Source organism: Vidua macroura, chromosome 17 (assembly GCF_024509145.1).
Source record: "Vidua macroura isolate BioBank_ID:100142 chromosome 17, ASM2450914v1, whole genome shotgun sequence".
NCBI classification, from domain to species: Eukaryota; Metazoa; Chordata; class Aves; order Passeriformes; family Viduidae; genus Vidua; species Vidua macroura.
The window spans coordinates 1,381,389-1,404,175 of record NC_071587.1 but is presented as its reverse complement, the minus strand read 5'-3'; the positions used below and the strand labels follow the sequence as shown (position 1 = coordinate 1,404,175).

Sequence of the window (22,787 nt, the reverse complement as noted above, 5' to 3'; positions counted from 1 at the left end):
CATGGTGATGTGACATCACTGCATTGTCACATCACTGCGCTGACATTGCGTCACACGGAAACCGCCCACCACATCCCGGGGGGAGAGGTTGGCCCGCCTGGAGGTCCCTTTGGACAGCCCTGTGGGCCACCCCCCCTCTGCGTGACCCAGCTGTGAGAGCTCCTGCCCATGGGCCCCTTCCCCCCTCCCCTGTTGTGTCATTCTGTCAAGCAAAGCTTCCTCACCAACAGGAAGGAATAGGAGGAATCGCCACACCAGATGCAGTTTGGGTTCTGCTTTTCCCACAAGGGCTGTGAGCCCCACACCACATTCAACTGGCGTGGACTGTGATGTTCCCGGCATGGTGACATCCCTGCAGAGAAATCCACTGAAGTTCACTGAAGTGCAGAACTGCAGCAGCTCAGGAAGGGTGGGAGCAAGGAGATCTCTGCCCAAAGTCTTGGCAGGGTCTGATGAACAAAGGGGACAGAGGAAAGCAGTGCTGCCTGCCTCTGTTCTCACCAGTTCAGGCTCCTTCCTGGGCCACAAAGCTTAGTTTGGCCACATTTACTACTTTCCTCTATGTGTGGGGAAACTCTGGACCCAAATTTATCTAGCTGATCCAAGCAGGGTCTGTCTGCAACCTGCATCAGAACAGGTGGAGACCAGCCAGGTGTCTGTGGAGGAGCACTGTTCCTGTTCCCTGGAACAGTCCCTGTTCCCTGGCCGCTCCATGGCCAGCCAGAACAGGCAAGTATGGCAAATGTCTGAGCACTCATGATCATTTTAACCATGGACACTAACATCAGATAGAGAAGCTGGACACCTGGACAGCGAAAAAGGAGAAATGTCACAAATTGGCAAAGACACATCCCTGAACTACCAAAAGCCATGTGCTCTCAGTGGGAACAGCAAAGCAAAGGAGTCCAGCAGGATCTAGCAAGACCTACTTCAGAGGAGAAGGAAGTGGTTCTCAGGGCAGGTGTGATAAGAGTCTGTAGGTTTCTTTTAAGTGGTGAAACTCCAGAATGAAATACAGCGCTGTCAAAAACCCCATTATACAAACGCTGTGCTGATGTTTTGGTAAAAAAAAATCTATTTTGCTCAAAACTTTAGGGTTATTTTCCATTTGGTTTCTATTTTAATTCTTTCTGCAATTTTTTTTCTCTTCTAGACACCTGCAATGAGACCACTTCTGAGATTTCCAGGTTAAAAAATCCAAACTGAAAACTGTATTTTCAACCTTTTTTTTTTCTCCCTGTTGCAGTACTTTTAACAAGCCACTCTGCTTCCACAGATTCCCATCACACAGTCCACAGGCTCTGTCAGAAAAGCACTAGCACCTACTGCTGTACAGTGATGGGGACACTCTGCTTTAAACTATCCTTTGTGCTCTCTGGGTCCTGCGATGCTCGTGGCACTGGGCTGAGACTGATGTCAAAGAAGCAGTCAGATTTGTGTAGCAACAGCAGTTCCCGCAGCTGGAGGAGGAGGAAGACAGAAGGGAAAAGCACTTGGGCCATGTTGTGTCTTCCTCCGAAGCCCAAAAGCACCTGGCGCTATGTGGACACCTTGGCCAGAGCAGTTAGTCTTTCAATCACAAAACCTGATGGGCAGCAACCCTCTGTGGCTCTGTGACCTCTGAGCAGAATTTCAAGGATTATCCCAGGAAACCTACCTGAACCAGGGGGAATTTATGCACCCACAATGAAACACTGTAATATTTGACATTAAGAATTCCAGCATACATAGATTTTTGTTCTTCCGTGTCAATCTGGTTTGGGCTTTAACCCAGCATAAAACTATCAAAACAAGAAAATGAAATTGTTATAGATGGATAATGAGATGATTGGCTCTTGCAATTAAGGGATGACTATTGTGTGAATATTAAGAAAAGCTTTAATGATGTATAGTTATGTTATTGTAGTTTAGATGTCCTCTGTTCTCCCCATAGTTCCCCTTCCCCCCACTCTGTATTGTTGCCATCAGACAGCCTGGGGTGTCCAGGACAGGTAGAAAGGCGAGCACATGTGCCCCTTCCATGGGGCAGCTGGCAATGGAAGAGCTTGTTGCTCAGGGGGTGCGGCATGGCAACACCTGACCTGCAATCAAGTTACAAGAAAGCAATCTCCACCGATAAACGGCCAAGATGAGTGGCCTGACAGTGGGAGGGGCCAGGGCTGGCTGATGCAAACCCCCTGAGTTATAAAAGACTGAGCATCCATCCTGAAGACGAACCCGCCATGTGGTACCCACGAGGGTGGTTCCCAGCGCTGCGAATTTTTCCTTATGTAGTCCTTTTGTTGTATTTTTGTTAAGGTTTAATAAACCTTTTAGATTTTCAAAGTGAACAGTTGTTTTTCACGAAATTAATTTACCCCCGAGCAATTCTGTTATCTACAGCAGAACCCAGTTTTCTGGCTGTACCAGAGGGTGAACACGGCTGAGGGACAGTGACGTCCCCTCGGATAGGCGCTACTCAGGCCCACCCGCCTCCCGGCACATGCGGCACCAGTCGAGGGAACCGAGCCTAGCCGGCGGTGGCTGCGACAGCCGCGGGCGAGTGTGCGCAGGAGCGCCCGCATCCCGACATCCGCCTCAAGGGATCAGGCCAACTAGTCTCCCCACTATTTCACCGTCGTGTCACCCCAGCGCTCGCGCTCCCGGCAGGGCACCGTGGCTGTGCCCGCCCCGGGCCGAGCTCGCCTCGCCCCGGCAGCACCGCCCGCCCCGGGCTGCTCCCCGCAGGCTCCCTCGCCGGGGCCGCCCCGCCCGGCTGCACGCCCGGCCCCGCCCCCTGCACGCGCCCTCCGGCTGGAGGGGGCGGGGCTCTCCCGGCCCCCGCCCCCCAGCGGCGCCGCATCGCGGCGGCCATTTTGTGCGGCTGCGGTCGGTGCGCGGGGCTCGGCGCACCGCGGGCCCGGGCGGGGTGGCTCCGTTCTAACCCCTTTTTCCCGTACAGATCCCTCGGTAAGAGCGCGGCGGCGCCCGGGCAGGCCGGGCCGCCTGCCCGGTCCCCGCGGGCCCGCGGCGCGGCGGGGAGACGCGGGGAGGGAGGCCGGGCGGGCGCGTCCCCGCGCACAAAGGGCCGGGCCGGGCGGCGCCTCCCGCCTGCGGCCCCGGGGCGCCGAGCGGGGCCGCTCGTGCCGCGCTGCGGCCCGGCGCGCTGAGGCCCGCGGCTCGGGCCGGCTCCGGCCGCTCCCCCGTCCGTGGCTCCCTCTCGCCGCCCGCGCAGCTCCGCGTGAGTCTGTGCGGGCCGAACGCAGGCGCCACGGGCCCGTCCGGCGGGGGCGGCCGAGTGACCTTGCGGCGGCACCGGGGCCCGAGCCGGGGCACGGGCCGCAGGGCGGGGGCTGTGCCGGGGCCCGAGGCGAGGATTTGACGGGTCCGGAGCGGCGCCCGGCGGGCCGGGTGCGGCGGGGAGCGGGAAGTGCAGGGCCCGGCGGGTCTGGATTCCGGGGGTGTTCGGCTCGGCGGCTGTACGTGACCCGGGAGTGGGGAATCCGCGCAGAGCAGGTACTTGCCCTGCCAGATGTTCCGCACGGTAAGGGGAGGCTTCCGTAGACGGTACCGGCGGCTGGAGGCTTCTGTTCCTTTTCTGTCCCATTAGATCTAGGCCATTTCTTTATCGCGCTGCATTCTGTCCCTTTAAACCACTTTTAAAATAACAGAAGTTACGGTGGATATTTTCATTAAACCCAAAGCTGCCTTATGTCGTACCTGTGTAATGCGTACGGTTAGGAGACACTGTGGTGTTCTTCCTAGCAGATCTGTGTTCAGATACGGCTTATTGCCAGCAAAGTGGATTTTTGTACCAGTTGGTAATCTGTAGCCATTCTGGGATTTAGTTAATCTAAACAGGTACAGTTTCGATAAACTGTTTTATCTCCTTTACTGACTGAAAATCTGGGTACCAGAGATGTTTCTGTGGTCCCAGGCTGTTGTTTCTACCCTAAATACTTAAATCAGGAGAGATACTTGAAAGTTGATGAGTCCAAGTTAAGTAAAATAAGTGCCACTAGGCTACAGAATTTTGTTGTGTTGTATGCAGTAGGGAATTAAACAAAATGTTAAAGCAATTGTAGTGACTTGAAATAACCTTTTGTGAGTATCTGTACAGCAGTTAGTAATGGAGCATCTCTGTAACTAATGCTTTTGACCTGGGTTCATTCAATTTTCTATAATGAGTAAGGATCCTTTCACAGAACCAGTTTCTAAAAGAAGTCAAGCAAGAAGACTTAAGCAAAGATCAGTCATAGTATAATCCTCTCTTTTAATTTTTGTGTGACTTCTAAACTTTCATAGTAATAAAGGAAGGTGACTTAGATGAATGCATGTTATTTGACCTAAGTCAGCTTGTGGAAGAGTTCAGTAGTTAACGCTCTTGCTGATGGCTTTGTGGATGTCTCCTCAATGGAAATAAAATTTTACTTGAGCAGGTTGAGAGTAAAATCTGTCTGCCTGTAATTTTAAGGTCAAGTTGGGAGTGAGGCTAGAGTATTAATTGCTCATAACTGTCCTGCCTTGACTGAAATGTAAGAAGCATGTAATTAATTCTTACCTTTAATTGGCAAAGCTCTCTGTAGCACTTGCTTTTGCCCCTGTAGTTCCTGCATGACCTAGGCAATGATACTGACTTAAATTCTCCCTCTTGGCCAGGAAAGGAGAGCACAACCCCTAATTTAATAGTAGGGGAGGATAAATTCTCTGTAACTGCACATTTTATTTATAACTTCATCTGCAGAAGATAGGTATTGTCTGCAGCTGTAATTCGACAGGCTGACACTAGCTCTCTTACCTGTGTGACACTGTCCTGTCCACATGTGAGCACTTGCATTGTGAACTGAGCTAAAGAATGTACATGGGACAGGGAAAGGATTTATTGCTCAGCCCTACAAGGGGTTGTTGTCAGTATTTAAACCGTGCTCATGATGGTTGTCTAGTTGCATGGATACAGTGGGGTAATTTAACTTCTAAGTAAAAAGAACAGTCCTTTGGACTGGTGCATCATACAGAGAAGTCTTGTGAAGTGCTAATGAGTTCACTGTATGTCTGAGTAAGTCATCCTTTCTTTTTTGCTTCAATTAATTCCTTGTCTTCATACTTTGTACTTCTGCTTGCCTACAGGTTTGTTTTGACTGCTTGTACTTCCTGCAGGAAAATTCTTTCTTCGGGTGAAAAATGGTGGCTTGGAACTCTTGGTTTGTCCTTGCTGTGCAAATACCGATAGCTACATGGCCTGTATATTTCTAAAGACCTTTCAGAACTACTGGCATTCCAGTAATTTTGTGACTGCAAACACCAGGCTTAAATGATTATGCATGCATGGGTGTATACTGTGTCTGTGGTGACTAGCTACAGATAATAATGCATACTGGAATATAAACACTCCTTTTGGAGGCATGTTAGTTTGTTGACATGCCTGTGTGTTTTTACTGGACTTGAGAACTTTCAACCAGCCTTATTTAAGTGTAGGGAGCTACAGTCTGCCTTATTTTTTCATAAATCTACCTGAAATGGAGTTCTTAGAATTGGTTAAAGAGAAATTGATGAGAAAGGAAAAACATGTCTTCAGCTTGGTAGCCTGTATTAATGAAAAGAGAGGAAGCACTATTGCTTATTGTGCGGGGGTTTTTTTTGTTTGTTTGTTTGTGGTTTTTTTTTGTTGTTGTTGTGTTTTTTTGTTTGTTTGTTTTTTTTTTTTTGTTTTTTTTTTTTTTTTTTTTTGTGTGTTTTTTTTTTTTAATTTTTTGGGTTTTTTTTGTTTTGGTTTTGTTTTGTTTTGTGGGCTTGATTGTTCTTGTTTGGTTTTGTTTGTTTGTGTTGGGTTTTTTAATATGAAGTTGGCAACAAAGAGCTTTCCTGATCTTGTTGCTAATGTTAAAATACTAGTTTTAGAATTGACTCACTTTTCTACTGCTTAAATTCAGCACTTTTTTCCCAAGGAATTGGGGACTATCCTCTTGTTCCACAGTGTTGTTGAGTAAGGAAACTGTCTTCCACACCTCTGTGCTCCATATGCAGAGCTGAGGATCCTTAGCCTAGACCTGTGCATGAGTGCTGCAAAGACTTGGTAGGATTTGAATTAGAATTTTAGTTAGTCTTAAAAGCATGTGTTGGCATAGCAGAGGTTGTGAGGACACCAGGCTGGAATTGCTTCTTCCCTATACTGTAGTTTGCTAATGGCTTTTTTTGCTCTAAGATCCCATGTATTTGTATCAGTCATTTCCCTATGCTGCAGCTGTCTTTTGTTGCTGTTACCAGGCTTGCAGAAATAGGCACTTAGAGTTTTTTTTGTTTTTCCTGCTGTCCTTTCATCTCTAAGCTGGGAGACAAGTCTGCAAACAGCCTTGAAATGCACCCCTCTTTTATATTTTAAAACAAATAGGCAAGTTGCATCCTTCTTACAGGGTGACATATGCACAGATGATCTGTCTGCTTAATGAATTATCTTAAATAAAGACATAATTTTTTATCAGTACTTATGGCAGTATAACTTGGAAGATTTTCCTTTATTTTGAGGTCTTGAAAATATCCTCTTTATCAACAAGTTGGGTAGATTTGGTTCTGTCAAGGCAGGAAGCAATGAAACAGAGGGCTGCATCTAAGAGTCAGAATACTGTATACTGACTGGGTGGAAGCAGTGACCTCTGGGATTTTCAGTAGCCAGTGTTGCAGGTGCTGCAAATTATCTGTGAAAAATGTTTTTCAGACTTTTTTTTAATGGATATTTTTACAGGTATATTTCTTCTAGGAGTCAAAAGTCCCAAGTCCAGTTACTGCTGCAGGTACTGTAACCAGATAATTTTTGTGCTTCCTGATTTGCTCCTTCCATTTTCAGTCATAATTTTTTCATCTGATAGCTAAAATTCATTTTGATGCTTGGTGATAAAATGTTAGGTTCAGCATCCTGCTGTAAGTGTATACTGTGCTGCTGGAACACCCAGAGCAACCTCAGAGCTGGGATATCACAGCTGATGGGTGCGGTGCTGGGTAGTAATGTAGCTAGGTAACTGGGATCCCTGTCCTGTGATGTAGGCATTTACTGGGAGATTAGGAAGAGGACAAATGTTTAGCCTCTGGAGGCAGCTCCTGTCAAGTGTGAGGGAAAGGTCCTCTCTCAAGGATGATGTAATAGTGCACGCAAGCAGGTGGACCACTGTACAGAAAGGTGTCCACTACCGAGAGAATCAGCTGTGCTGGAGGTAATCTATAGGGATTTAAATAACGTACAATCCCCTGTCGATCCACATGAGGTCCAGAGTACATAAATGTTGAGCCCCAGTGCTCACTTGGCAAGTTTCTTTAAAGGAGGTGCTACTTTTCCCTGAGGTGGGTACACACGAGAAATGCTGCAATGTTCTCAGGAGGTTAAAAAACCAAACCTAACTGGCAAACTTTAGCAGAGCAGGAATTTGGCAAAATTTAAAACAGTCAATCAGAATAAAGCATTTCATTTAGCAAACTCTACCCATCCAACCTTATATTACCCATATTCCAAGAAGGGGAAGTTAGGAGTGAAAAAGAGAGGAGACCAAGATACAGCTGCTGTCTTTGATCCAAGTGCAATCTCAGCTGTCATCAACTCCAAGGATGATAGTGAAGTGACCACATGCATCTTAAAGCAGTGGGTTTTACCTGCTCTGGCCTCCTGTGGCTATGCCTCCCAGGTGGGACTTCTGGTTATCCAGTCCCTCAGGAGCTAGATTGAGGCTGCAGACATGGGGTGTGGGGCATTGCTTTCAGTGTGCCCAGTGCCTGACAATCATTCTGGGCTGGACTAAAGGTTCCTGGGCGCAGGGGTGTAGAATGGAGCAGTGCACCTCCCACTTTCCACAGAACTGCCCCCTCCTCTTCAGTTGATTTGCGCCAGTAATAATTTTCTCTAGTTTTTCACATCAATCCATGTTGCAGGAGTTTTTACGGAGCGCGTCATTGTCATACGCCAGAGCGTTGACATTGATGTCAATGAAAGAAGGAGGACGAGAAGTGCTCCAGGTGATTACCTGATTCAACCAACCTTTTTTCCTTTTTTCCTCCTGACTGACCTGTGGCTGTGAACTGTCCAAGACTCTGGACAGACTTGAAAGACTCAAGCAGGTTGGAGAGGAAATGTCCTGTAGTCCTAATTGTTGGCCAGTGCATGAGTACAATGGAGAGTGGAGATTGACAGTGAAGTATTTTGGCCTGGGTGAATTCACACCATCATCACACCATCACTGAGTGCTACTGTGCCAGACATGCTGCACTTCAGTATGACCTGAAGTCCAGAGCAGCAAAGTGGTGCCACCGTTGAGATTGCCAGTGTGTTTTTCTCCATTCCTTTTGCAGCAGAGTGCAGGCCACTGTTATTTTTTACCTGGAGTGGCATCCAGTACACCTAGAAGCGACTGCCCCAGAGGTGGAAGCACAGTCCCACCATTTGCCATAGATTGATATAGAGTGCACTGGAAAAGGATGAGGCTCCAGAACACTTACAGTACATTGATGACATCATTGTAAAGGGGCAACACCTCAAAAAAGAGGAGGTTTTTGAGAAAGGGGAGAAAATAATCCAAATCCTCCTGAAGGTTGTTTCTGCCACAATCAAGGAGTTGCCTAGAAAATTCATTTCCTAGGAGTAAAATGGCAGGATGGATGTTATGAGAGTCCAGCGGATCCAGTGGTCATCAAAGTAGTGTGTTCAGATAGCAGAAAGGAAACACAGGCTTTCGTAGGAACTGTGGGTTTTTGCAGGATGCGTATTCCATAAGATGGAATACACATCCTGGAGTCAAGATTGTAAGCCCCTCTCTGTCATGTGACATGGGAGAGCAACAATTTTAGGTGGGATTCTGAACAACAACAACAAGTTTTGGACAAATTCAACAGGAGATCATGTCCTGAGCAGCCTTTGGGCCACTCAGGACAGGATAAGATGTGGAAAATGTGCTCTACATTGCAGCTGGGAAGCATGGTCCTTCCTGGAGTCTCTAACAAAAAGTACCCATGGAGACTTGAAGACAACCCCTGGGGTTCTGGATTTGGTGATAAAGAGGAATCTGAGGCCTGTTACACCCCAACTGAAGAAGAGATCTTGACAGGTTATGGAGGGGCTGGAGCTGCCTCAGAAGTGGTTGACACTGAAGCACAGCACTTTCTGGCACCCCGACTGACAGTGCTGGACTGGATGTCCAAGGTATATCCCCTTCTACACACCATGCCACTGACGCCACCTGGAATAAGTGAATAGCTCTGACCGCACAGTGAGCTCACATAGGAAACCCCAACCACCTGTGGATCTTGGAAATCGTCACGAAGTGGCACGAAAGCAAAAATATCCGAAGAGGAGGAGGAAAAGGTGCCACCATGATAAGAAGGTTCCACCATATAATCAGCTACCAGGAAATGAAACGTGATGCTCTCTTCACTGCTGCTTCCTGTCATACTATAGGGGCAAATTGAAGTTGGAAAGCTGCCACAGTGAGTTGCAGAAGCTATTGAAGGACAAGGGGGTCCTTGCAGAGCTGAAAGCCATCCAGCTGTCTTCAAATATTGCTGAATGAGAGAAATGGCCAGTGTTCTACCCCTGCATTGGTTTGTGGATGGTGGCAAATGCTGGGGGGAGGGGGTCTGGACCAATGAAAAAAGACCAGTGGGCAGTGCAGAGGGAAACCCATCTGGGCTGCTGAAGTGTGGCAAGACATGGCTGCCTGGGTAGAGAAATTGTGTAAACGTATGTTGTGTAGATGCACGCATACCCAAGAGCTGGAGTACTGAAGAGTATTGCAACAATGAACAGGTGGCTCAGGCTGCCAAGGTTAAATTGCCTCAGGTGGATTATTTGTGGCTCGGTGGGTGGCCTGTGACGCCTCATGTCATCTGTAAAGAGGTGCAACATTACAAATGGACTCATGACATTGTGGTGGACTTAACCATAGACACCATTTCCAGTTATCCATGGCTGTGAAATGTGTACTGCAGTCAAGCAGGGCCAAGTGGGTAAAGCCCCTATGGTATGGGAGGCAGTGGTCAAAATATAAATATGAGACCTGGCAGATTGATTACATCACATTCCTGCAGACCCCCCAAGGCAAGTGTTACCTGCTGACAGTGGTGGAAAGCACCACTGGGGTAGTTAGACCTACCCCATGCCTCATGGCGCTGCCCAGAACACCATCTGGGCCTTGGAAAACAAGTCCTGTGGCAACATGGGCACTCCAGAAAGAACTGAGTCAGACGACACTCTTGTGGACCAGATACTATGGGGCTGAGTGGATATATCATATTCCTTAACATGCACCAGCCTCTGGAAATACTGAACAGCATTATGGACTGTTAACAACCATATTGAAAGTAATGGGTGGGGAACCATCAGACATTGACATCTACATGTACCAAAAGCCACTTGGTTAGTTAACACTTGAGGCTCCACCAGTCAAGTTGGCCCTTCACAGTCAAAACCTCCATGTTCCACAGAAAGGGATAAAGTCTCCATGAGGGATAGAATATGAGGAATATATTAGGGAAGACAGTTTGGGTTAGTCCTACCTCAGACAAAGGCAAGCACATCTGGGGGTTTGTTTTTGCTCAAGGACCCGGGTGCTCTTTGTGGCTAATGCAGAGGGACAAGGAAACATGATGTGTACCTCAAAGGGATTTGATTTTTTGGGTGAGAAGAGTCTGTAATGTTGAATTGTATAATATTGGTTAGTGAATAACAGTGACTCTGTTTGCCATAACTGCAATTGACAAGGTGTATAAACTGCTCTAGATATACCAGTCATGAATTCCTGATGCAGTTTGCAACCAGCCCTCCTGCCCTAGAAGACCTCTAGGACAGATGGAATCTTGGACTAAATGAATTCAACAGACATCTTGGGGGGACAACCACTGATGATGGAAATTATACCTGTGCTTTTGTAGATATCTATGTCTGAGTATATATATATATATATATATATATATATATATATATACACGTATGTATGTATGTGTATAGTTGGAAAGGGGTAAAATTTGGACATGATGCATGTGGTACAGAATAAGGGATAGATAATATCCTAATAGCCAGAAGAGGGTGTGGCTAGAATCTGATGTGGATATGCAGAGGGGTGTCTGTGTTAATATCCTAATAGCCAGAAGAGGGTGTGGCTAGAATCTGATGTGGATATGCAGAGGGGTGTCTGTGTGTTTGTAAGGGTCTCTTAAGCATTTCTCTAGTTTGGATCACAGCAGTCTGCTGACCTGTACTGAAATTCTGTGCCACCTCACATCATTTCCTGGGGACGGGGAAAGGGGTCCCTTCCAGATTGGGGTGGCTTGGGTGTGGTCAGGTTGCTGTCAGGCTCTGCAGTGAGCATTCACGTGTGAATTGCTTGCCTCTCTTGTACACTTCTCTTCTTAATACCATTACTTTTACAGTTCATTTTCTTATCTCATTGCTGTTTTCAGTAAATTGTTCTTACCTCAACCAATGATCTTTACCTTTTGTGCCTCTAATTCTCCTTTTGGTGGGAGCACTTGATGGAAGAATACTGTTCCTAAACCACAACAGTTCTATGCAGCTTCAGTTCAGGTAGAACCCTGGAGCAAAGTCATTAGAATGCCAAATCTGCAGCCTAAATTGGGCTTCTGGGAACAATTCAAATGGCTGTCTTTGCCACTTCTGCAGTGTGAGGAAGCCTACGTGTATTGACAGGAATTGGATTTGTGGATGAAGAAGCAATTCTGGAGAAATTCTTGTAGTTTATTCTTGTATTAGCAAAACATAGCTAACACCTTCTGCCATGTGGTTCATGTAGATTATCCAACTGAGGAGGTCTTCATTCAGGAGCGGACTGTTTAGCTAATGTGCAGTTAGTTAATACCGCAGTACATGTTACACTAAAGTAGGAGTAGTGATAAAGTTATTGGTGACTTTTAGTTGACAACTGACAAATAAATGATGGAGAAATATGATGTGACTATACAGAGAGAATGTGTGTCCATAAGGGTCTCTTAAGCATCTCTCTAATTTGGATCACAGCAGCCTGCTGACCTGTACTGAAATATTTTCAGATTAAATTTTTGTTCTAGAGGTGTTATTCTATTATGGAGCTACTGTTGACTGTAGAGAGAATATTTTTTGAACTCTGAACTACTTTTACTCTTAGAATTCACATGTTTTTATTTTTCCTTTCCTTTAGTTACACAGCACTGGTTGGAATGTTTGCAGCAACATAAACAAGTTTCTTGGTGAGTATAAGCATAGATCCTTTTTTTAATTGTGGCTTTTCCTTAAGCTTTTGAAATTTTGCTTTAAAATTCAGGTTTTACTTAAATACTATCCACAGTGCTTCTGCAAGACTTACCTGCATTGAATTCTTGTATTCTTAAAGGCTGCCATTTTTTCCTTAAACGGAAAATACACAGTCTCATTAAAGTAGGTTTTCATTAATATGACTTTATTTAGGAAAAATCTTATTTATTTTATGTGACTTAAACCTTTTTCCAATTTCTGTTTGTTCAGTGCTTAGGTGCTTGTTTTTTATCTTTAGTGTTTACAGGAAAAGAGAGGGGAAACCAGAACATGGGACATGATCAAATGACTGAAAATAATTGTTTTCAATAATGACTACTTATTTCTTTAATTGCACTTGGTAATTCAAATAGATTTCATTATAGAAACTTTTTTTTGTTCTGTTGAATTGCTTATATTCGTAATTTCTGCTTCCATGTTGGTCTGTCCCAGTCTCAGCACCAGCTGAAACTGACAGCAGAGTTACATGAGATGTTGCTGAGGGGATGAAAAATGTCTCAGGGAGAGAGTGAGGATCTTGTTCAGAGGCTCATTCATATAACACCTTTTCAGTTTTGTAACCGAGTACTTTGGGAAGGTCTTGGTTCTGCCTGAGGAGAAGAGCAAATGTAGATTTTTACTGGTCAGTTCTCTTAATCTACTTGTATAAACCAGAGAAAAAGTAGGGGACTGAAATCAAGTACTCAAGTCTTATGGTTTGAGGGAATGTCAGTATTGAGGAATAAGCTGTTCAGCATTCTTGTTACAGAGATGTTAAGTATCAGTTAAGGATCCAGTTTCTGTGTTGTGTGACTCAGAGTTCACCTATGTAGTTGTTAATTGAATCTGAGAAGCTTTTAAACTAAGTAAGTGCTGGTGAATAGGTAGTTGAGGATGCTGCACTGTGCAAATAAGAACTGCGTATAGTCCAGTGTCTTGTTTGAAATGTGTCTTTTGGATAGAAGAAAGGAGGTGATGCAATATTCCTTGAAATTTGTTGCAGTGTCAGGTCTTCCTGTCTAGTTTAAATCTTTCTTGTTCCTGTTACTTTAAAAAAATCCCAAACCCAAAAACATGCCTGAAGATCTAAGCATTGTGGTTTGAAATACCACTGTGAAGGACATCATCTGAAACTTATGGTCACATCTGAAAACAGTAACCTACCTATGAATGATACACAAAACCAACATGAGGCAGGAGCAGACATCCCTGGATGAACAGAGGCTGTTCTTGGGTTAACATGTTTAGCAGGTATAGGAGTTTTAGATCTGTTTTTATGCGTAGGGTAAAACACAGTAAGGCATACTTCATGGTAGCGCTGCTGCTGTAGTCAAAACCTGCCAGGGAGAGGGTATTTTGTCTGCAGGCAATAAAAGTCTATTGTAATCAGCTTCCCAGTGCCAATACAGTTTTTAAGTGGTGCTTGTGAGACTTCCACTTAGTCTTCATAAGATGCCATTAGGATGGTATAGTATAAACAGTGTCTGTAAATACTGTTTTGCAGTCTGATATCATACCTTTTCTCATCTGCAGGTGTGTGGTTTCAGCACAGCATGGCTGTGGTCATCCACTTGCAAGTTGTTCCGATTGTGGTGGGGACCATGGACTTCTCTGGATTGACCATTCCCGATGGGGGCGTGCATATTGTAGGGGGTGAACTGGGTGAGGCTTTTATTGTTTTTGCCGCTGATGGAGACGTGAGGCTGGTGTCATGGGTGCAGATGATAAAAGGTCAAAACTAATTATATTGAAGAGTTAAAAAAAAACCAAAAACCTGATGTACAAAATGTGAATGGACTTAGTCCTTGGCAGTTCCATATGTAGATGTGCCAGCAGATTTGTTGCAGTGGCGCTGGAGAGGATGACAGAGTCAGTCTTAGTCTTAGGCTTTGTGGAATCAACGGTAAACATGCTTTGTCCTAGAAGGAAACGAAACAAGCTTGTGTTGCTAGTGTAGGAGTGGCAGTGCTGCCTGCAGTACCCCAGGTTAGCAAGGTCTGTGCTGCATCTCCAGGGAACACAAAACAATCTCTGGCTAGTTGTTTTTACTTCCTGGTTTTGCCAGTGCTTTTTATTACATGTCCTACCCTGTAGTCTTGCGGAATCACTACCAAAGTACTGAGTGCTTCCTAAGAGTTGGGACAGCAAGCTTCCCATCCAGAATAAAATACAAATTTTCAGTGCAAAGTAGGATTATATTTATGCAAACTTCGAAGTTGACTGTGCTCCTTTATCAGGTCAGAGAACTATGGGGTTTTTTTCATGGTGCTCCTCTTTTTTTCTTTATTGTATCCTTATGGCAGAGGTTTGGCACGGATGCACAAAAGAATGAAGGCAATAGTCTGAATTGTGAAAGTGAGTTGCATTTCTTCTGAACTGCTTACGAAGCAGCACTGAGACAGAATGAAGTTTGAAAGTGGGGCTGATTTCAAGGATGGGGTTTTGGTGTGACACATAAAGGAATGGTTTCATCATTCCACGAGGATTTGGAAAATAGTTTTGCCAGGGTAGGTGTGGTTTGGAAAAGGCTGCAGTGATTTTGCAGTTTCCGCAGAGAAAACAGTAGAGGCTGTTATTAGTGAAAGTTTGCCATAACTGCTCTGTCTGATAATATGAAACAGATTTTCAGTTGCCAGAGGAGCCCACTTCTGTTGGAACTTGGTGATATGCCAGGTTTGGGGTTCTGCACTGACAGAGCCTAAAACTGGAGAAAGTAAGAACAATTACAGGACCTGCACGGTTAGCAGAGCAGAAAGCTTGTTTTAGGAGTCAAAAATTGTGATCCCTGAAGGGATAAATATTAATGTATTTTATGTATAATATGATGTATAATACGTGCGTTGCCCTGAGGTAAGTGTACCTTCCTCACTGATAACCTGTCTGAGTAGTTGAATAGTCTTTAAAAATTTCATTACCTTATGATGACTTTGATGGAGAAGAAAAGACTGTCTCTTTTAAATAACATGCATTTCAGTAATATAGATTTAGAAACATTTTGTTTTGGAAGTTGTGACTTATCTAAATCCTGAAGTATTTGGTCCTGAAACAGATCTGATCTTCATAGAGAAGTAGGAAGTTTTGGAGAAAAGCCATAAAGCTCTTGGGGTAGGCCTAGTCTCTTTGTTTTAATCATGGTCTTGAATACATGGGATAAATGTATTCTCAGAGTTACCAGAGTGGAAATCCTATTCATGTGTCAATTTAGGTACCAAGTTAATACAAATTGATTTTCTGGTGAGGAAAATTTTAGGAGAGATGTTCTGGCAAAGTATTCTTATTTCCAAGTTGTAGCTATGAATGTCTGATCAGCCTGGGGTTGTTTGTTGACAAGCTGTTTTAAAGCAGTTCAAAGTTTTTAAGCAATCTTTGCTGGAGAGAACAGGAGCAGAAACATAAAACCTCAAAGTAGGCAAGCCCTTGTGTTCTGTGCTTGCTTTCTGAGAAATGAAGTTATCGGTATGGTCATGGTCATGCTGGTGAAGCATATTTTGGCACTGCCTCTTGGCCTAGTTTGTGCAGAGCCATGTTATGGTTCTCAGTAAAAGTTGTGTCTCATGGTTCCAGTCTTGCTCTAAGGCTGGGTATTTTGGGGTAAAATGGTCGAGATCCTCTACTGAGTGATTTATCTCATGTAACATTCTACCAAGCATACATCTACTTGAGAAAGCTGTTCCTGAAATTGGCTGTAAATGGAAAACACAGCCTGCTTTCATGGTCTGAGGAGCAGGAGCACAGTGCAAGCCAGTTGTAGGATGTGAGAGACAACCCAAAGCAGCCTAAGTTTTGTAACTTGGGAGGGGAGAGAAATGAAGACTTGGGAGGAGGGGCCAATGATATGAGATTTTTGCTCACAAAATTTTTTCTCTCTTTCAACTTTGTGACCTACTGCCTTCTAACAAGCTTAGCTGAATTAGTGAAGTGCATTATATGTGTGCTTTAACTAATGTTGGTGTTAGCTGACTCGCTGTGTTCAGATTTTCATGGAATGTGCTGCCTCTGTAACTCTGATTAAATGGCTTTGGCTGTTTTCTTACATTTCCTATTAGTTGTGATACTCATATTTTAAAAACATTTGAATGAAACCATAGTAAGACCTTCCGCACCAAAATGAATGTGTTTATGGAAGCCCTATTGTGTGTGATCCTGTTACTGAAGTCAGGAGATGTGTATGTTCCTCTCCAGCCCCATGGAGGTGAGCTGAGATGAATCCCTTGCATCCAGATGGCAGCTCTTACTGAGGAGAACCACTGTGGGAAGCTGAAATAATGCATTGAGAGTGCCTCTGGGTTGGATTTGCTTGTCCCTCCTTAGAGAAAAGGAAAAATAAGTGTACTAGGGAAAGAATCACCTTGCAGCTGTCATTTCTTCAAGAGTTAAGCAAAATGTATGTCTGCTTCACGTTTGGAGGCATGAAATTCCATTGCTAGTGTGAGAAAGGGGTATTTCAATGACGTAAATCTGCAAAAAAATTAGTGAATATTTGAGGTGTGGGTGGATGAACCTCTTAAAATATAGCTTTGCACTTGCTGCCTTTTTCTTTTTTTCAAATTCTACATTCTGATGCAACATAAACTGTAAAATCCCAACCATCTTTAAGTTTTTCTTAATTTCCTTTCCCAATTAAAAGTTATGGACTCCCGCTCCAATCATGAGAAGACTGGGCTGATTCAGGTCCGGTGTGATACTGTGAGAGCTCAGTCTGTTATCAGATATTACTCTAGGAAATTAATTTTTTTCAGTTGCTAGGTGGCTAGAATACTTTGTCTTTTATTGTGAATCAGAGTTACAGGCCAGTAGTATTTTTTCCCCTATACCCTTGCAGGCTGCTTTAATAGAGGTGAGGATCAGTCTAAAAGCACTGTTTTAGAGGAAGGCAGCAGATGAGCTTTTGGTAGAGAAGCTTTTTTGCAGTGTGGTGGTGGAATGGAGATGGTTGGACTGTCTCTGTGTCCAGCCCTTGGCAAATGGCCTGGCTTAGAAAGTGTGGTGAAGGAGTAGCTATTCCCTATTGTAAAAGCTCTACAATATTCTTAAAGGTCTTTGATTTCTGAACCACACTAGAAATTAGAGTAATTCTTCGCGATGTTAATATTTTTGTAGATGCAGCTTAGTTGATACCATTGCTCTTTATGCCTTATGTGAACCAAAATGCTAGTGCTTATTTCTGTGCATGTCTCCTTGTTCATGTGGTGTAAGACAAGGCTTTTTATTTTAACTCAAATCAATTTTGTCCATCTGTAATTTAATCTTCAAGATACAGCCTTACTATAAGGACAGTGATATTGAATAAGACTTACTTGTTTTTTTGGATCTTGTGAGCTTGAAGACTACAGGAATGGATCACAATTTGTATCTTAAAATTGTGGGAAACAACTGACAAAAAAATCAGGAAAAATAGCTGTTGACCCGGCTTTCTCACTATATGTACCTTGAGAGAAATTACTAGAGCAAGATTTCTTAAACTTTTATATTATCTGTTGGAAACAAATATTAATGAAGACTTTTTTAATATTCTGGTTAAAACAGTGGAGAAGTTGGATGAAAACAATACAAATATGCAAGCAGTATAGAGTCTTCTAAAATTGGTTTTAAAAATCAATGTATTTCTAATGTCTTTGAACTTTATTGCACATGTAGTGATGAGGTGTCACAGTGTTCCAGAGTGCTTCGCTAATGTGGTAGCTGTTGAAAGACTGTCATTGTGTTTGTTTTGCCCAGTTCTGTTTACTGGATTCCTTGTTTTCATCAAAATGGGGGGGGGGGGGAAATATTATGAAACTTCCATCTCATTTGTGAATAAATACTGGGTTGTGTGGTTCTTAATTGACCTGGAACTTGGACCGATGGACAGAGGCTGAGCTTCACTCTTTCATGGTCCAGTAGCTGCCATTTTGAACACACTTTCGGAATCATTCTGCACACTGTCACTTGGGAACCCTTGTTTAAAAGATAATCGCCCCCTTGCTTTCTGCAAACCAAAATTACAGCAGTTCCTTAACATCTGGCTTCTGGAAATTATAGTGCATAAGCTTATTTTGTGTATGTCTTGATTAGTGATTGATATTTAATTGCATTTTTCAGGGGAATAAAATCAGCAGTGTTGATATTACAAAATGACAAAACATCCTCCGAATAGAAGAGGGATCAACTTTGAGGTGGGAGCCCAGTTGGAAGCCCGTGACAGATTAAAAAACTGGTATATTTTTAAAACCATTCATGTTATATTAATTTTAAGTCTTTACTATCTTAAACATTTTGTATTGGTTCAATATTTAGAGTCGTAGTCATTGGTTTGTAGGAAAGTAGTTAATTTATAAAAGTTTATATACCAGTGATTGAGATGGGCAATAGATGCTGAAGTGTACTGGTGTTGTGTCTAGGAATAGGACTGCTCCTAAATCTAGTTGTACTTCAGGCTCTCATTCTCCTGAAGTCACCCTTTAAAGTTCTGTGCTATACTTAGTATTGCAGAGCAGATATTACGGAAGAATAAATTCTTTGCAGTACAGAATATCCTTGCTGCTTCCTTTCCTGGTGCTGTTGTGAATTCATAGGCTCTAAAATCTGATTGAGTTTGTTAGGCCTGTGCTCATATGAGGGTGGTCAGCTTTAGAATTAAAGAATTGTGTGGAGAAACATGTTCCATGCTAACAAGTCTGGTCTGGTGCCTGTCTTGCAGCTCTCAGCTGTGAGGAAGAACACTTTTCTTCACAAACCACTGCATTAGGAAGATGAAAAAGAGCCTACAAATTACTTAGGCTAACTTTGAATTTTCTAACTCTGTACATTTCAGGTAGTCAGCTCAAAACTTAGCATTTAATAATTCTCAGTGAATGAGAGAGAAAATGAATGCCAAAGACTTCTTTACAGGAATTAATTTGGTTTTGTTAGCTTGTGTAGATAACTTCTCTTTCCAGAAATCATCTGTAGTTAATTTTTATTAAGACGTCTGTGTGGGTTAGATATGGTTGTGCTTAAAGCTCTGGAACCTGCCAACAGGTGAAGTGTGCAAAGTCAGTATTGAAAACTATTTGGGCATCTCAGGAAGATGGTGGCGCTGCCTTAGACACGGGATTTATTCCAAAACATCTTGCTTGCATGCAGAGCATATTCTCTCCAGGTACAAGGGCACTGGAATTGTGAAAATGAGGAAACGTAGCTGTTTCCATAAAGAACGTAAAGTATGAACATTAAATCCTATTCACACGTTAATTTGGCTTAGCTGTGTATCCAAGAATTGTGTAGCTAAGCACTGATCTAAATTTGCCTGCATTTTCGATATTCTTGAGTTTTGTTAGTATAGCAAAAAAGTCAGGCTTACAAAAATAAGATCTCTTAACCTGTCTGTAATGTAGGCTTTTTAAAGATGCAGTTTGGTGTAGCTGGTGTTTGAGTAAGGCTAATAACTTGTGTCCATGACTCTTACCCTTCTGACGTTTGCTCAACAACGTTTGAGTGTACATAACTCTTGCATAGGAAAACTTTGTGGTGGGGAATTCAACAACCTGCTCTACTTTCTGTATATCCCTTGGCTTAAATTTGAATATTGAGTGTGCTATTTGTTCCATGTTCTTTGGTTTTTGGAAACACTTGATCATAAATTACCTGTCTTGCACACAGTGCTTTGCAACTCTGGTCTCACAACTTGGTTATGAACTCTCCAGTTCTGAAGTCTTTTATTTACTTGCTAAGCTTTGAACCCTGGATTGTGTGCATTTGCATTTTCAGGGTTTCTAAATCAAAATTTTTAAGAGCTAGGGGCTTAGCAAAGCTGTCAGTGCTGGCACAACTCATTGGTGTGGATTTGTAGAGGACAGCAGACTGGTTTTTTTCCTCTGCTGCTTTCATCTGCCCCTGTGCAACGAGGACCACTCTGTGGTATGGTTACCGTACACTCCTGTGGGGTCACAGGATTTTCTGTTTGCTGACACTTGCTTTTCCCAGTGCTAGACCTTTGGAGGTCCAAACTTTTCTTGTGTGTACTTTTGTTGCTCTGTTGGTGCTCTCCTATTTAGTTAAAGTGCTGGCTTTGATTTCTGCTCTCAGTACCAAATACATCGGTCAATTCTTGGCCACTATTGGCAGTGATGCTTTGGAAAATATTTCATGTCAGAGTGCCATATACCTTTCTTTCATGTCAATGGCTTGTGCTCCAAATTGCTCGTTAAGGACTTCCAGGGTGCTTGGATGTGTTGTCAACCCTAGTGAAGAAAAACACTGTATGCCAGCAGAGTAGTCAATGTGGAGCCTGCTCCTTGTCAAAGTGAATTTTGCATCTTTACTGCTCGTTCCAGAGGTTGCTTTGTTGTATTTGGAATCATAGCATATTGGCAGAGCGCTGCAATTCCTGGTGCAGTTGTCTGTCTGTATACTTGAACTCCGGGGAGCACAATGAGAACTTTTGGTGTTTCACTTTAGGTTCTTAGGGCTTGGGTTGATGCATCAAAACTGTCATGAAAGATTTGTCTGTTGGCCTCAGGTTGCTATAGGGAGATAGCCTCTGTGGATGCTGAAAGGTCTCATAGTGCTGGAGTTTAGAGGATGAAGGAGGAGGACTGCTGCAGTTGGGCAGCCCTGAGTGGAGGGATCACAGAGGGGTTGCTGTAGCCATGGACATGGGCACACTGTCCCAGCTGAATTGACTTTTTGAAACCTTTTGCATTGAATCATTTAAACTGATTGAGTGGTGGCTAGCTACATCCTCTCTTACTGAAAAGAGGATGACTGCACTGGATGCCTGCAATAGGCAAATGATGTTACCTTTTGTTACCTTGTTGTAATGACACCTCCAAGTTTTTCTGACTATTGTGTGAGTAAAATGGATGTGAAGGGGGTTTTGATTATGGTTAGACCTCTTGAGTAATATTGAGAGTATGGTGCTACCCTATTAAGATTCAGATTGTCAGTCCCATGAGTTCAGTTGTTCATGCTGTCAGGAATTGTTCTAAGTACTAAAAAGGTGAACCACTATAGCTGTTGTCCTTCACAGTGCTGGTTCTCCTGGATGCTTCCTTTCCTCTCTGCATTGCTTTGACTGCACTAAGCTTGTGCCTTCCTAGTTCAAGGGAGTGGGGGTTTATAGCAATTATTTTTTGGTGTATAGGAAAAGAGAAGGGAAACAGACCTAGTCCAGGGAATTTCCAGATATTTACCTCTTCCCAGAAGAGGGTAGTTTTATATTTGTCTACCATAAACCCATTTTCATACTGTTTGCTGTGCTTTGACAGCTGTAGTCTGAGGTTGCCAGTCATTGCTAACCACAGTCTATTTAGTTCTTTGAGGTTTTGATTGCCTCTTAGGTTTTTAGAAAACTAATGCCAGCAATTTGGGCATCTTAGAGATTTTTCCCTTACTGTTTAGCCAGTTCTTAAGTCCTTGAAAGGTATGAGTACATGGTTCCTTTCAAATTGAGCTGGAAAACCACTTGTTTTGCCCTTCCTCTATGTTGCAAGATGTTGTCTCCAATTTCACAGTGTTTCAGATAAGTATTTAAATATTTAAACTCCAGATGGTGGAGTTTTCTTACCCAGGATCCCTTAGCTGTCTTGAATACCCATTGAGTCAGCTGAATACTTCCCTTGTGGTTTGGGGGAGGATGTGTTGGGCCACCCTGGACATATCTTAGTTGTTCTCTGGGGCCTTATCCAGGCTTCATCTATTGGTCTTTCACTTTGTGTATGCTCTCATGTTATTTCTTTTCAATAAACAAGTCTGGATTTCTTTTAAGTTACCTCTACTCCTATGTATGTTCACAGGCTATTAGGAGGAAGTGTATGGATAATGTTCTGTTACTCTTCTGTATAGATCTGTGAGCACTTGTGCCTCCTGATGTGTGCTTGCTCAGTTCTACAAAAGGTGTGGGAGGAAGGAAGCTTGGCCAGTCAATGTGTGGTGTTCAGGGCTGTTGAGAACCTGTGAACCTTTCTGTGACCCTTTCTACTTTATTTTGTAGCTGCCAGTGCTCTCATCTGAAAGAAAAGTGATGTCAAGGAGAGGTGTCAATGACTGTCAGAGTTCATGGATAGGTCTAGCACAGTTTGTAATAGGTTTACTACCTCAGTCAAGAGCACTTGAGTGTATGTTAACTGATGTTTATTGCTTTAGAAAGAGAAGATGTTGAGGCTTTGCAGCATGTTCTCTAAGAACTGAAAGCTCTAGCTCAACCACGCTTCTCAGGTAGACTGAAATTTAGTCTCATTGTCAGATATGCTTTTCTTGATGATCTTGACTCCCATTAGTGAAGTGGGTTAGGTGCAGATGGTACTGATGTGTGATTCTGGGATGACACTTCTGGTGGAGAAAGTTCCTCCTTTTGCTGGATATGAAGCAGGGAGCAGTCTTGCATTGTGTTAGTTTGCTCTTGTAAATTGGGCTTGTCTTGTCTCAGTGGTAGAAAGTGGATTGTGCTTCCTAGAGGTGGTTATCTGCTTGGACAGGATTATTAGCTTGATACTGAGTCAGCACTCTGTCCTTTTTATCAGCTTCCCTCTTCATTGAAAATCTAAACGAGTCCTAGGCATACTGCCGTCCCAATGGCAAGAGCACCCTT

General features: G+C 43.5%; 1 protein-coding gene and 1 long non-coding RNA gene across 15 annotated transcripts in view; both read left to right on the top strand.

Moving 5' to 3' along the window:
* Window positions 1-87: 87 nt before the first annotated feature.
* Window positions 88-1,732, top strand: LOC128815884 (uncharacterized). 3 transcript variants are annotated; one of them, XR_008439745.1, is made up of 3 exons: window positions 88-976; window positions 1,154-1,187; window positions 1,277-1,732. It is a non-coding gene; the product is annotated as an uncharacterized LOC128815884 (long non-coding RNA). The 3 variants fall into 3 exon arrangements; XR_008439744.1 differs by having other exon boundaries at window positions 88-961; window positions 1,154-1,732; XR_008439746.1 differs by having other exon boundaries at window positions 1,154-1,732.
* Window positions 1,733-2,862: 1,130 nt separating this feature from the next.
* PHF20 (PHD finger protein 20) overlaps window positions 2,863-22,787 on the top strand; it is a 75,416-nt gene continuing 55,491 nt past the window's right edge. For 9 of the 12 annotated variants that reach the window (XR_008439743.1, XM_053992984.1, XM_053992983.1 and 6 more), the window contains exons 1-5: window positions 2,863-2,949; window positions 6,719-6,767; window positions 12,147-12,195; window positions 13,772-13,900; window positions 18,320-18,434. Coding sequence is in view for 11 of the 12 variants with exons in the window: in XM_053992984.1 (XP_053848959.1) it covers window positions 18,352-18,434 (83 nt within the window). In the remaining variant the exon portion in view is untranslated. The other 3 variants (XM_053992976.1, XM_053992977.1, XM_053992978.1) reach the window with 3 other exon arrangements.